Genomic DNA, 15,354 nt, shown 5'->3' with positions numbered 1-15,354 from the left:
ATAGATAAGTTAACCTTGTAATAAATAAATTTAAAACTTGTTAGAAAATTTAGTTAAACTTCTAGCTCATAACGATGCTTTAATCGAATACATTTGGATGCTCCCAGAATACCATCATCAAAATTAATGTTCTTGTTTAAGTTTAATTATTAGTAGTTTAAATTTTATTTTTTAGATTTAATTATGTATTAGTTGGTTTAATTTATTTATGTAATGTAATGTTTGATTTATATGTGGTTTTTTTATTTTTATAAAAGTTTATTAATTTTAGATAAAAAAATTTTAATATTCGAGTTAAAATAAAATAGAATAAAATAATTTAAAAAGAGATGAGAAAGAGATTTTAATGTTAGAGGTAGTTTTTGAATTGAGATATGTCGATTCGACGGTAAAAAAAAATCTAAGAAGTGGCTTAGTATGAGGGGCTTAATTGACAAGATTACTTTTAAAGACAATACTAGATAAAATGTCAGCCAAATTTAAACACGTGTGAAGGAGTACAATTGGTACCAAAACACCTCATCTTAATATTTGTACTTATCTTTTCTACTTATTGTTATTTGCATCATATCATCGTGACTGACAAATGACAAAGGATGACTCACTCAAAACTATCCATTTATCTAGATTCACACACACCAAGCAAACCTCCATTATTCATATGCATGGCCTCCCATCATATTCATCTCTATATCTCTCTCTATTTATGTACCTCATATATCACATTACCGTACATTCTCTATTCATTTTGAACCATACATACAAAAATATCATTTTCCTTAACTCATAGCTAGTACAGTACCTTATGTTATAATTTTTTAATCAATCAATACAAGATGATGATGATTACACAAAGTGTTGTTGTTTCTCCAATTTCTCAAACATCTTCTTCTCAATGCTTCCCCATGCAAAGGTTAAACTCATATTGAACTTTAAATGTAATGTTTCTGTGATTAATAAAAAGGAAAAGGTATTTATTTATATATATATATATAAAAATGTAATGTAGTTTTTACTAATTAAGAAAATATAATCTTATGATTCGTTAATTGATTGAAATTGTTGTTTTAAAATTGTTTTGATTTTTAAGATTGCAATTGGGTACGAAGGCTCAGTTGTCAAATCAACGTATCAGCCGTAGAAATGGTAATGACTTTAGTAATGGCAACAGAAAGTTGAACTTCAGGTAACCAAAACTTCTCTTACTGAGTATTTCTTTTGTTAACTGTTTATTTTATTTTATTTTTTTAACTTTTTATGATTTTTTTTTTTTTTTTTGAAGTAGAAAACAAACTCGCACCACATAATACTTCTCTCTTTAATAATTCACATATATATTCACATGTTGGTTTTTTCGATAAGAATCTAGATGAATTGAATTCGTGTCGAATTTTATCTCATCAACATATTTATATGATTTGTTTTGAACGATTTATATATATGGTATTGGTGTTATGAAATAGCTGGATGGCTACTGTTGGAGAGAATGTGAAACCAACAACACCAGTGACACCAACATCGGTCCCAGTTCGTGTGGCGCATGAGCTTCATCAAGCAGGTCACCGTTATCTGGATGTTAGGTACATACTTCTAAATTGAAAGATCATCTTAAAAACTGAAATGTAGGGGTCTGAATTTCGTTATTTAATAGTTTAAGGGTGTAATTTGTAATATATGTGGCAATGTATAGGACTCCTGAAGAGTTCTCTGCTGGACATGCTGTTGGGGCCATCAATGTTCCTTATTTGTTCAGACTTGGATCAGGTTTGAAATATATTACATTTTTAGACCCTTTGTTATTATTATTCAATGATAACATATAACATAATGGAATTGTATTGTAAAGTCAAATTGAAATTTCAGTTATACTGATTTTTGCTGGTATAACGCAACAGGGATGACTAAGAACCCGGATTTTATCGAGGAAGTGTTGTCCCATTTCGGAAAAGATGATGAAATTCTCGTTGTAAGTTTTTAAAAAATTCTTCTTTGGGACAAAAAAGAGAAATTCTGAAAGCTCTAATTTGATAGACAAAATGTTTTCACGCATTGTATTGTATTGACCTTTAGATTACTTACAATATATGCATGATATAAATAGGGATGCCAATTGGGCAAAAGATCGCTCATGGCTGCTTCCGATCTTCTTTCAGCTGTAAGTATAAATTATAAAATGGTAAAATGGGCGGGTTGGATAATGGGTTGGAACTCAAAACATATATATCTTTAGCTTGTTGCATATATGCAGGGTTTTTTTGTTTTGGGAGTGTATTGACTTGGTTTTGACCAAGTGTACTTGTCTTTATTGTAAATATTTGATCATCAATAATTCAATATAATTCACAAGTTTAATTAATATATGCAGGGTTTCACGGGCATAACTGACATAGCAGGTGGATATGCTGCATGGAATCAGAATGGGCTTCCGACAGAGTCCTAAATCGGAAGATTAGAACCATCGTAAATAAAGGTTTTTTGATGCAAAGAAGAAAGCATCAATGATAGTTTGTAAATAGAGAAAAGTTCATATATGATGCACATATAGCTATAGCTAGCGAAGGGAATTGGTGTTTTTCTTGATCTATGAAAGGACAAGATGACGACCTTCATCCCGTGTCACTGCAGTTGTGAATTGTGATTGCTAATGAATAACAAAACTATATAAAAGGTTATTATCTTTTGTAAATTTGATTTGGTCTCACCGTATAAGCCTAAACGAGTTGGTTGTTGGATACATTTTTTTAGCTTAAGAACGGAAAAATGAAACATGCGAATTAATCAAACTAGCCTTAATAAATTAAATCAAAATACACTATTAATCTCCTTGAGTCAAACATCTTTAAATTAACTACCTGCACCAGTTGGAGTGGAATAGGAATCTAAACCAGAATTCGATCAATCGGCTTTAATCCATACGAGTATCGTGCTAGTATCAACATTTGGGTTTTTTTTTAACTAAGTTGACTAACCTCAAAATGTCTCACTCTTTTATCCATAAATGAAATTATAGTCTCCTTTTTAACTCCTAAATAATTACATTACCCCTTTTACATCACCTACTTGCCGCCGTCACGTCGCATCCCGCAGGTACTCTTATAGTGAAAATCTACGAGAAACTCTACCTCATAATGCAAAAATAACAGTTTCATTATGAATCTCAAGATATCATGCAAGTGCAACTCTAACTCATAATGCAAAACTGAAAGTTAAATCCTCACTTCACAACACTCTTATGCAACAGACAATAATATTACTTCGTGGTGATATATACAGCTACTATACTCTCGTGTGAGCCGTGCCATCACACACGCCTGAAAGAATCACAATCCAACCGTTATATGGACAATGTTAAATTAGTTTTTAAAACATATGCATCAGCCTCATCTGATCATCTGACACGCTTGTCCATTTGATATCTCATGACAAGTCACCACAAAATTCGTGATAAAAGTACACAGCGTTGAAGAATATGTCCTTGCGAAATTCTTATTATGATAAATGTCAATGTGAAGCCTGATTTGCAATATGCATAAAAGTGAAAGTTGCTTTAACTCAGATTTATTGAATTTATAAATAGGCAAAAAAACACACATCATGTATGCAAATGAGATCCAAAACTTGTCGCAAGTAACATAGATCTAAAAGCTTAAAAACCTCACACCTAAACAAAATGCCAACAATCGGAGTTTCACTCATCCTACATTTGTCTTTTTCTTTCGCCTGCATCTAGTTCGAGTGGACCTCTTATGTCTACTAAAAAGTTGGGAAAACTAATCATATCGAGAACAAAGATAATATGATGACAAGAATATGGGTTTTTGAACAACACACTGATAACAATAATTTACTGTATTGAGTGGAATTTGTGCATAATAATTATGATTACACAAATTACATCTTGATTCAATCGATACCTGCTGCTGCTGCTTCAGTGATGTCCTTTCTTAAAACTTGAGAAAAATCCGCTAATCGATTTGTCCTTGTGCCCCTCTCCTGCATTCCCAACCTATTCACAAGACCGTAAAAGAATCATAATCTAACTTTAAGTTTAAATCATATAATAACTTGAATATAAAGGTTACTGAACCTACCTCTTTTGCTAAATGCTTCAATTTATCTAGAATTTCCGTGAAGTTGGGTCTCAATGTTGGGTTATGCTGCCAGCAACTCTCAAGCAACTCTCTGAGCTTTGGATGAGTTTGTTTAGGGATTGTAGGCCGTAAACCCTGGTAAAACAAAGTAATAAAACCACTTGTTCACTAGTTTTATACCTTTCAGCATAATCTCCCGTATTATGTTGTTATACTATAATTAGATACATTTACCAACAGAAATTGCTTAATAATAATTGTTACTAGACAGATAAATATCTGGTTAAAGGCATGTTATGTTATAAGAACTGAAGAGAAAAAAGTATCCAGCAGAATGGTTTGATTTTAATCTATAAATTTTAGCCCAAAATAGGCCATTGTAATTTTCAATCTTGTTTTTTCTAGTCATTATATAACGAGTCAGTTGACCAGATACATGCCAAGATGGCAATAACTTGCCAGCCTGTCATTGTAAACATGTTAGCCCATTTGGGCTGAAACTAAAAAGGAACATTGACTTACATGAGACTAACTTTTATAGGTTCGACAACGGGTTACCGGCTCATCATGTCAAACTGGTACATAATAACTAAAATGGGACAAGAGTTAAAGACTACAATGGCCTACCTGAGACACAAAATAGTATGCTGTCCCCTTGTGTACAAAACAAGAAATACATTGTATTTTTAAATAAAATAACCCTTCATTAGTAAAAATTAAGTAACTTATACGAAAAAAGTTACATGTATATAAATTTTAACAAGTTGGTCCATTTATTGGAGAGAAACCAAACTATCGTCTTTAGATACTCTTGAAATATGCTTTAGTTAATAAAACTTGGTTAGCTTTTGTGTCAGTATTGGAGTTGCCTGATCGGGTCAGCAGACATGCACATTAACTGGAAATTTCAGATAGGGAAAGGAAAGAGTACCTGTTGTACCACACCAACCGCTGCTTGTAACGGGGTTAAGTATGAGTAGGGGACCTACAGAGACATCAGATGTGATCAGTTAAAACAAAAGATACACAAACACAAACGAGAAACTTACTGGCTTGTTCAAGTCGCTTACCTCGCCTGTTAGAAGCTCCCATAGCACTATTGCGAAACTGAATACATCAGCTTTATGATCATATGGTTTGTGCTCAATAACCTTCAATTCACAACGACTGTTACTATGACAAGCCCAAGAATAAAAATATGTAAGAACAGATAAAAAGAAGTACAATGGGCAGTGTGTCATGAGAGTATATAGGTTGAGCATATAATAAGTGTTATTCAAAAGGCTTCATCCCAAGCATGTATTATTATTTGTCCCAATGACAATACTATTTGCATTCAGAACGATAAGATATGAAAAAAACAATGTGTCAAACTGCAAATCACATAACTTTTCCAGAAACTTGACATAGAAAAATAAAATTAAAAAAGAAACACAGAAAAAAAAAAGAAAAGTAAAATATAGACTAGAGACAATTCCCTCAGATGTTTCCAGCAGCTACTTAATACTAGAGTAAATTACAAAACATGTACCTGTCTTATTGATCGATCTCAAATTCCGACGCTCATAATCTAATATTACACCGAGCACAATTACTCTCACTTTCATTATAGCTTTGCAATCTTCCACCCGACTATCAAGCCCATACCCATATAATTCCAGACAACACACCAAATGCCAGATTTATAAATGAAACTATGACTATTTACATGTTCAATGTTGACTTTACAGTAGTTAGTCTTGGCAATGATGATATATGTATGAACAGGTTGATTTGGACTATATATAATCTCTAATCTGAAGTGTGTCATAACTTGCTCAGAGAGTTATCAATTCATACAGCCCGCTAAACTGGTCAAGGCAACATGTTACAATAATATAGTAATGATATAGTTTTGTAATCACATTTACATTTATAACAACTTCACACATTTTTATGTGTGCCTACCAAAAAGATCCAATGTGGAGGTTAGGCGTCAATGCCGATGATGATGACGGATTGGGATTATCAGGGTTGAGGTTGGTTTTGATTTCTTTACTTAAATAGTTTCACTTGTGGGATGTATGAATATAGCACTAGAAAATTTTTATTGGGATGAGTCAGTGGATTGACATCGCAATCAATTACACATGGAACATGGTGGCCCAAGTGACCTTGCGAATTATTTTTTTTTGGGTAAAAGTGATCACCGTGGTTAGCTTAGACCTTGCGGATTGAGCAAGGTGGTTAATGTAATTTACTCTTAACCATTACTAGATGCCAAATAAGGTATACAAACGATCCTGAAAAGGCAAAAGGAACAGTGATGTACCAACTGAATATTTGAATTCAGGACCACAAAATATTGTGCCTGAGAATGAAAAATGATCATACCTCAGGTGCCATCCAACGATATGTTCCAGTTTCTGCAGTCATTACTCCAGACTGAGTCTGCACCCTAGCCACTCCAAAATCAGCAACCTTGACAACCTGACCAAAAAAAATAATATTTTAAAATATGCAAAATACGGAGTTGTCCTTTGAAACAAAATTATAATTATTATATTCACTTCAAATGACGTAGCATGGCATGCGCAAAGACAATAGAGATACTGATTCCATCCAAATGTTTGTGATACTTTTCTTTGGTTATTCAAAAAATAAGCTACCGTATACAAACCGCACTAGAAAAACAAGCAAGATTCATCTACTACACAAACTAATTTGAGTTTCCTTCATGGTACAAGAAATAGCCAAAAATAAAAGTTCATATAACTTATTGGCCTACTCATGTACCATACTTCACTTTATAATCCTGAAATACTGAACATTAGGCTCACTGTTCAACAATTATCCATGCCCAAATCATTCCCTGTAACAATAGCCCTCACAACCTGTCAGTTATGACCGGTTTTTTTAGCACAAAACTAAATTCTTTTCCATGGAGGTCCTTGAATGAGTTTATTATAAAGTTGGCATAATCAAATTAGGGTAAAGCTTCAGCTTTAACTATGTGCAACTGTGGGGTTTCATAGTTTCAAAGAAACAAATAGGCCATAGTTACCATGTTGATCGATTGACTAGCACTACACTTTCATAGGTTCATGACATTAAATAACATGCCAATGTAAAAACAGATGCGTTTTCTCAGGAAATATAAATGAGTCGAACACACTACCAAACAATACAAAGAATGTATATCAATACACTGAAAACAAAACTATAATGGTCTATAATTATAAAACAAATTAATAAGGAACATGGGTATTGAAAATTCTCTTACTTCGTGTTCATCCATTAGTAGATTGGCAGTTTTTAAGTCCCTGTGAATAATATTATTTTGATGCAGGTAGCTCATGCCCTTGGATATATCAATTGCAATTTTCAGTAACAAAGGAAGCTTAAAAGAACCATTTTGCTTGTGAAGATAGCTATATATGCTTCCCCGTGCCATGTACTCTGAAGAAAAAAAGAAACATAAAAAATTAATTCTTCCTATTAAGGTCTAAATCTCGTTTCGATTACACATGATAGAAAACTGTCTACTTGTACCACGATATATTGAAAACACATGCATATATGTATATATACATATAAATATATATATATATATAGGTAAAGGTTCATGTGAGAACCATTTAAATTGGAGAAACCATGAGAACCACTATATTATAACTTGATGTTCATATGTGATAGGTATATGTAAACATATTCATTCACATATGAACAGATCAAATTATACTTACTATATCTATGTTCATATACGAATGGTTCTTAATTGAACCTTACCCTATATATATATATATTCAAAATTGAGGACTAGAAAACATCATTTTACTCATAATTTATAATTTATATTAGCTGGTTACATTTACAAGCTGTACATAATGCATGATTAAATAACTGTAGTCACTAGTGGTCATAGGTGTCAGCTTATAACTTGACAATTGACTCAAAATCTCAAATATTTGACCCATGACTCGACTCGTAGAGTCAAGAAATTTATATATAATATACATATTAATACTGCATGTATATAACTTTAATTTATTATAAATCTTATTATAATATATATTTATCTATAATTAAGTATATATATAACAAACATAACTAGAAGTATAAAAGAGGAATAGCCAAAAGCAACAAAATTTATGTATATATAATTATTAATTTAAGACAATTAAAAGGCAGAAAACAAAGTAAAGCATGACTATATTATAAGTTAATAACCCTAAACTCCAGGACAGCGGTAAAAATGAAACCTATCTTTCACATTTCCCAATATATAGTACACCTTTTTTAACTATCAAAGCAACAACGGGTTTACTTGATCAAAACCTATAACTTTCTTCATTTTCATAGAAGCAACAATCATAACTCACATACATGAAATTGTTAACTAAAGTACCAATAAGATGATAAAGATTTACCCGTTACAATGCACAATTTTGTAGGTTCCGTACATGCTCCAATAAATTGAACAACATTCTTGTGCCTAATCTTCCTGCATCATATACGCCAGACATTTATCAATGAATTATCCTACAGACTTACAATTAAATCCCTCATTGCCTAAAACGTCTTTAAGAACTGGAAAGTATTTGCAATCTTGCATGAAGAAAGTAAACTCACACCTCATTATAAAAACTTCCTGAGAGAATTCTCTAAGCATATCTGCATCAATTCGTTCTGGCTTAAGAACTTTGATAGCCACTTCTTGACTACAATATGTGCCTTTATATCTTGAGTAAAATAAACATGTTAGAACCAAGCCATGAAACTTTCGCAAATTCTGGAGAAAGTATGAAGTCCAAGCACTTACAGATCACCAAAAGTACCGGATGCAACTTTATTTTCAAACTTCAGCAGACTGGCATCAACTTCCCATACATCTCCATCAGTAGGTATTTTTACATGATCACTCGAAGGCGCAGAGGTGCTTGGTGTTGAGATGGAGATAGCAGGTGCAGAAGGGATTTCACGATAAGGTTCCCCCTGCAATGTCGTTGTAAACAATCATACATACAGAGGCATAAGCGCCAAGTAAAACAAGAAGCAGATCCTTCGTCTCAAACTAATTGGGATATAGTTCAAGGGGTCCTGAAAGCAAATAGAATCCTTCCACTCTTTTTTTAGAAAGGAAATATACAAATATCCGCACAAAACTCACACAAATATACAGCTTTTCCACCATGGGACTAGAAACCATCAAATATACGATTACGACAACGGCTGAAGGGGGAGCTCTAGTGGTATATTCAATTTAATTTGATATTTAGGTTTTACTTTTAAACATGAAATATTTATCCAGTTGCCTAGACAATGGTCAGTTTGGGTTGTATTTTGTCACCATTGGGTCAAACAGGTTAACTTTTAGAGCTTAGCCAAAGCTAAATCAAATAGGTCACTCGGTTGAGACTTGAGAGTTGCCGACAGCTCAATATCTCCTACGTCGCTTTATAATAAAAAATAAAGTTAAGTTATTGTTTTAACTAAAATTATTTTTTTAATCTTAATTATTACATTACTAGAATAATAGAAACAGTGGACACTACAGAAAAGCGCTGATTCAGTTGGGCCCCATTCTAAGTCACAGAATACATGACCTTATATCAACAAGAATACCATCGAAACAAGATGAAACTACATATGCCGTATCAAACTTAATATTGCAATACATCAAGAGTGTCATCAAGAAACTACCTTAGCCTTCATTATCTCTTTTGATATTGCACTTCTGAGCTGTTCAGTTTCCTGGAAAAGAATATTGTTATACAAGAAAAAAAATTGAGAATATACGGGGCATGGATTACATATCGTTTCCCTCCTCGGTTTACTTTGAATATAAGTTTAGCACAAAGGTAAGATATTGTATGTAAATGTTTAAAATTAAGTTGGAGTGTGGATGTTAAGAAAATGATGGCATAATGTTAGGGAAGCACACTTCAATGAATCACCGGAATTGCAAAGTATAAACATGAAAAAGCTTCATTATATACTGCTTCTTCATACTTATAACTTTCTTTCAGTTACACTTAAAAGTGGTCAACACCTCTGCTGCTAGAGAATAGGCATTAGCCATGAAAGTTCAGCCTTTAGAATCACATGTACCGTCTGCTTCAATGAAATGAATTCACTAGTGACAAAAATAAAGAGCTCTTACTGAATGTTCAATTCAGAGAGGACTAAGATCATACCTCATGAGGCCATCCATCAACAACAAACACATCCAAGGAGAAGCCATCAGCAGTTGAAAAGGCATGTGCTTCTTGAATGTTCAATCCAGCCTCAGAAAGTAAGGAAGTCAACTGCATAAATTATGAATATGGCATTAATGTAAGACTGACATCACAACATGAGCTGGCCTCAAAATAAGAGTGATCCTGAAACTAACTAGCTTCCCATTGTTTAGGTACTAAAACCTTGAAGCTCAAACCACTCCAAGTATGACTTCCACCAACAAATATAGGCTTATTATTAATATTAAAGTTAAATAAATCTTCAATATTGCACATGAAGCATTAACTTCAGATTACCAAAGGCGAATTCCTCCAACTTCCCTATGGACATGACTGAAGTACAAGAAGTTGTCATACTAGCAAAATGATTTTCCTAATGCATAAAAAGAATGATGAATGTATAAGGTGTGATGATCTTTTCCACAAAGAGATGATTAATACCTGACTTAGGAGCTTTGGCCTGTCAATCGTCGAAAAAGTGATTTCATGCATAGGCCTGCACTATCCCAACTTAAAGTAAGCATTAAATGGGACACTGTTTTATAATTGAAACTTGAAAGAGTCCTTACAAAGATATGATACAAAATGTGGCAATCGGTTAGAGAAAAGTACTATAAGTCTAAGTGTTGAGAGAAATCATCCTGAATACATGAATAGTAGCCAGCAAAAAGGACAAATCAATTATTTTTTCAATTACATGGAGCTACACGAGGAAGGGATCGTAAAGTCATATTTATCTGAGCAATGTCCTAAATTTACAGCATTCAGTAAGGAAGGTAGTTAATCACACATACTTCTTATATTAGTTGCACATTTTATGTCTGTTGGCTCTGTTAGCAATTATAAGTGACCCAGTTTTACTACATATCCTTTAATATATATTATATGATTATTAGTAATTGGAAAATATGGTGTAACATGATCTATTGTTTATTTACTACTGTGTTTAGCATAGCAAGTTATAGCTAAAAAATATATTACCTAGACACTACTGAAGTAGGATTCACATCATTGTCGGCATAACTGTCCTGGTGTCTATTAGCTTTCAGTGCAAGCGCCTCAAGATTTTGTGTTGAACCAAAAGATGGTGGGTGCAATCTAAAGAGAGCATAATTCATTCAAGAGGGAGAATAGCACAATGAAGAACAGTGAGTTAGAAAACATTAGTGGAAAATTAGCAAATAAAAACATATACCATTTTAGAAATCAAATAGCAATTAGCATGGGAGCAAGTAGCAAGCATAATATAAATAAATAGTTAAGCATGCATAGATAAAACACAAATAAAAACAAATAATAGTCATATGTCAATACCCGCTTCTACTGCTGTAAGGTGAAGGACTTTGAGCATCTTCTTTCATTGAAAATTCCAAGTCCAAATCAGGTGTAGTCCCGTCGGAAGTAGGATGGACCTATATAAAAGTTTCCTTGCATAAGACAGAAGTAATATCAAGAGATAATCAAGAAAGCAACCTGGGAGTTTACAACAAATGCCCCGGTAACTTTTATGTCCCTTCAAGATGCACGTATCCAGGGAGAATCAGATAACTCGTATTGTTCAATTTATTTATATATCAGACTTTTTCAATATGAAAGGAGATATAGTCAAGAACAGAACATAATGGAATTTTACAAAACGAATTATCTATATGTTTCACAAAGACAACCAAAAATGTTCCTACAATCTCTGCTTGATTAAAAGAGTGTCAAATATATTGACCTCCTACATCCACAAGCTTATATATATGCATATCTTTCGTTGAAGAACATACTTGAAGTCTAGAACATGCAATATTGACTCGACAACTTCTGTTTTGGTATATTATGAACATCTGTTGCCATATTTAACATATTGTTGTGATTTCAATGTTTAGAAAAAAAAAATCTAATTACATTAGAATCAGATATAAGTATATAACTAGATTACTAGAAACTGTTGCACTTTACATATTAAAAGTAAGTACCAATAATGGGAGATACAGGGAATTAAAATATATTATTATTATATTTGTACTGAAAAAAATTTAGATTGCTATTCCATTAGTCAGAAAGAAATTTAAACCATTCATCAGTTAGCATTTTAAAAACCACCAACACTTCAAGGGATTTATCACTGTCTTTTTTACAGTTAAGGACTAATCCTAATGTCTCTATATGTGTTCCCTAACTAAAACAGATATTACTTCGAAAGCCCATCATGGACAAGGTGATTAAAGACCTAAAAGCACTTACATTAGTACTTCATGGTTTAGTTGATCAACAGTATACACTTTGACTCGTATATGCCATGCATTTCAGTTCTAAAGTCTTAACTAGCGCATGTAAACTCATAGTAAACATTTCCGCGGGTTTGGTTAATGAACGGTAAAACTTGTCAGCAGAACTTTTACCTGCACTAAGCGAACTTCAAATGCAGGTCTATTAGCAGGATTTTCTGCCATCTGCAAGACTCGCTTATGTGTGATCACGTCTTCCGCTCTCTCAACATTTACATCCAGCGCATATCTATCCATCACCAAAACACACGTCGTCTCAAAAACAAAATTAACATTATTACACAAGTACTCACATCTATACCTCCAATATCAAAACATATCAATTACAAAACCTTGTCTCGTTTCTCAAATAATATAATCAACTTCAAAAAAAAAGTAATTAACCGCAGATTAGAATATTAGATTGAATTAACCAGTCATGGCCTAACCGGTATTCCTTTCCTCACTTTTCACATACAAATAGACTTAATCTTACGCGAATTATATATATATACAGAGAGAGAGTGTGTTTCAATCAGATACATCCATTCTTAAAATAGAAAAAATGTGAGAACACTTAAAAATTTTAATTTTTAATGCATTGCAAGGATACATATATTGGACATAGTATATGCTTAATTATAAAATCAGCACATCACAAGTCCATAAAAAGCATAGATTATACTTAATTTTCACACTTATTTTGTTTTATATATTCATCTTGGATGCATCGAAATTGAAACGCAAAAGCATCAATTTTAAGTGATTTCCGTTTTTTAAAGTATTTTTAATATCTCTCTCACTATATATATCTATATATATACATATATTTATATATACAGGAACGACAGAATGTTATAAAACTATAAACTAAACATAACCAAAATGCAATATGAGAATCCGTACGTAGGCCATATGTTATTAATGATTGTGATCATATAAATAAAACAAAAATATCAGGAAACATGGGGTCTCCGGTGTATATATAGTCATATATATATATATAATATATAATAAAAAGTAAAAAAAGAAAAGTGAGAGATGAGAAAGACCTGGGAGGAAGGCGATTAAAGTGAATCCAAAGGGAGTCTTCAAAATCAGGTAATTTGGTATCTTCATGATTCATATCATATAATCGTGTTAATACATCATTATATACTTCTAATTTCTGTCTTCTTTGTTTGCTTTTTTTCGGTGATTCACTCGCTGCCCTGCTTCCACAGCTTTCATTATCTTCCATCGCCATGGATTGATGGATTCACCGCTTTTTTTTTGTGTTTATATTTTTTTTTATTTATGTGTGTGTGAGAGAGAGAGAGAGAAAGTAATAAAAAGAGAATAAGTGAGAGTTTGTTTTGTTTTTTTGGATTTTTTTGGTTTTTAATAAAGCGTACGAGTGTGTGAGAGAGAGAGAGAGAGGATATGAGCGAAGAGCTGACTGACCTAGCTAATAGGGTATAGCTTTTTGACGTGGGGTCCACCCACACAACCCCCTGCGTATTTGCTGATTCGGATTCCCTCTTTTCCTCTTTTATTCATTTCATTCATTCATTATATTAATGCTTATCCTATAAAAATTCAGATTTATGGGTATCCGGCCCATAACATTCGGTGTGTTGTTTTCTCTTTTTCCCAATGTTTTGAAAATCGGACCAAACACCGAACCGGTCATTCAATATTTTACTGGTTTGATCGGTTGAACTGGTTGAACCGAAATTGAACCGGGAATTAAAAAGAATGTACATTTTATCAAATAATATCAAAATAATTTTATTTTTCACACCACATAAATTTGATAACGTTAAGTTATAACATAAATTCAAAATTAAACCCATTTATTTATATAATATACCTAAATTAATTATATTATGAATGTAAGACTCATTTGGTTCAATGAAAGTGAAATACACGTGTAGTTAATATATACATATGAGTATTCACATTTATTTTAATAATATTATATGAATTTATAAGAATTTTGTGGTTTACATACCATTGTCAAACTATCCGCATCAGTTCAGGATATCCTTCTAACAAACATCCTAATCAACATGCTACTTCAGCTTTTTATCCATCTTTCCCACAAACACTTTTTACCTACAACAATAATATATCCATTCTTCTTACAAACAACCAAATAAACTCCAAAGTAATTTTTGTCTTTTACCTTTATCTCTCCTCATCCTTTCCCATCCTTCTATACAAACAACCATGGATGGACATCCTCCATGTCATCACTTACATCAATAGTCTCCCTACAAACACCCTTCACGTCACCACAAATTTCATATGGACATCCTTGTTGTAGATGGTCTCAGTATCATACAATTTTCACCCTATCTTCTTTCTATAGCCCTGCCCCAACTTTCTATTTGCTCCACACAATCCACTGTCAGCAATTGCACATCTATTGCGTAATGGATTCTCATCATCATCATTGCATTTTATCCGGGACAAGAGGCTTCGGAAGCCGTTTTACTAGAACTGGATAGATCACGATCACTCATCTCCGGCGTTTTGATGCAGTATACGGTGAAGACAATAACGGTGGAGGAAAGCGGTGACCATGATTTAGCTCTGATCATGCGATAGTTTACGGCCAACAACCTTGTTGACTACTTTTGACCGGTTTAATCAGGTTTGTTAGCGACCCGATCCGATCCGGTTTACCCGGTGATGTGACTAATTTATACTCATTACCCACATCATTATTGGCCATATATTTGTGTGTTTTAAGTCGTTTTTGAGTGCATTTGGCGCGTTTATCGTGTTTGTTAGTGTTTTCAGGCG

General features: G+C 32.9%; 2 protein-coding genes across 3 annotated transcripts; one reads left to right on the top strand and one right to left on the bottom strand.

The window, feature by feature from the left end:
• The first annotated feature begins 694 nt into the window (after positions 1 to 694).
• Positions 695 to 2,686, top strand: LOC122578198 (thiosulfate sulfurtransferase 16, chloroplastic-like). The gene is made up of 7 exons (XM_043750105.1): positions 695 to 913; positions 1,091 to 1,186; positions 1,464 to 1,580; positions 1,691 to 1,764; positions 1,896 to 1,966; positions 2,102 to 2,155; positions 2,366 to 2,686. Exons 1-7 carry the CDS (start codon positions 837 to 839, stop codon positions 2,438 to 2,440), a joined length of 564 nt encoding a protein of 187 aa, XP_043606040.1. The 5' UTR covers positions 695 to 836; the 3' UTR covers positions 2,441 to 2,686.
• Positions 2,687 to 3,777: 1,091 nt separating this feature from the next.
• LOC122610022 (serine/threonine-protein kinase STY17-like) lies at positions 3,778 to 13,975 on the bottom strand. 2 transcript variants are annotated; one of them, XM_043782993.1, is made up of 16 exons: positions 13,617 to 13,957; positions 12,700 to 12,814; positions 11,624 to 11,721; positions 11,291 to 11,407; positions 10,751 to 10,805; positions 10,268 to 10,378; positions 9,774 to 9,824; positions 8,893 to 9,065; positions 8,705 to 8,812; positions 8,501 to 8,574; positions 7,354 to 7,529; positions 6,465 to 6,560; positions 5,162 to 5,242; positions 5,023 to 5,076; positions 4,092 to 4,226; positions 3,778 to 4,006 (listed from the first exon to the last, which is right to left on the bottom strand). In XM_043782993.1, the coding sequence occupies exons 1-16, from the start codon at positions 13,808 to 13,810 to the stop codon at positions 3,929 to 3,931; spliced, it is 1,716 nt and encodes a 571-aa protein (XP_043638928.1). In that variant the 5' UTR covers positions 13,811 to 13,957; the 3' UTR covers positions 3,778 to 3,928. The 2 variants fall into 2 exon arrangements, 1 of the variants encoding a protein (XP_043638928.1); XR_006325442.1 differs by lacking the exons at positions 3,778 to 4,006; positions 4,092 to 4,226 and having other exon boundaries at positions 5,057 to 5,076; positions 5,162 to 5,258; positions 13,617 to 13,975.
• Between the last annotated feature and the right edge of the window lie 1,379 nt (positions 13,976 to 15,354).

Source organism: Erigeron canadensis, chromosome 8, assembly GCF_010389155.1.
Source record: "Erigeron canadensis isolate Cc75 chromosome 8, C_canadensis_v1, whole genome shotgun sequence".
Lineage (NCBI taxonomy): Eukaryota > Viridiplantae > Streptophyta > Magnoliopsida > Asterales > Asteraceae > Erigeron > Erigeron canadensis.
This window is presented reverse-complemented; position numbering and strand designations above follow the sequence as displayed.

What these genes read in the sequence shown, in the direction of transcription:
- LOC122578198 (XM_043750105.1), top strand. Translation starts at nt 837, where the DNA reads ATGATGATGATTACACAAAGTGTTGTTGTTTCTCCAATTTCTCAAACA. An exon ending in CAATGCTTCCCCATGCAAAG is followed by an intron (nt 914 to 1,090) that starts GTTAAACTCATA and finishes TTGATTTTTAAG; the next exon opens with ATTGCAATTGGGTACGAAGG. An exon ending in CACCGTTATCTGGATGTTAG is followed by an intron (nt 1,581 to 1,690) that starts GTACATACTTCT and finishes GGCAATGTATAG; the next exon opens with GACTCCTGAAGAGTTCTCTG.
- LOC122610022 (XM_043782993.1), bottom strand. Translation starts at nt 13,810, where the DNA reads ATGGCGATGGAAGATAATGAAAGCTGTGGAAGCAGGGCAGCGAGTGAA. An exon ending in TTTAATCGCCTTCCTCCCAG is followed by an intron (nt 12,815 to 13,616) that starts GTCTTTCTCATC and finishes GGTGATGGATAG; the next exon opens with ATATGCGCTGGATGTAAATG. An exon ending in CCTTACAGCAGTAGAAGCGG is followed by an intron (nt 11,408 to 11,623) that starts GTATTGACATAT and finishes TGCTCTCTTTAG; the next exon opens with ATTGCACCCACCATCTTTTG.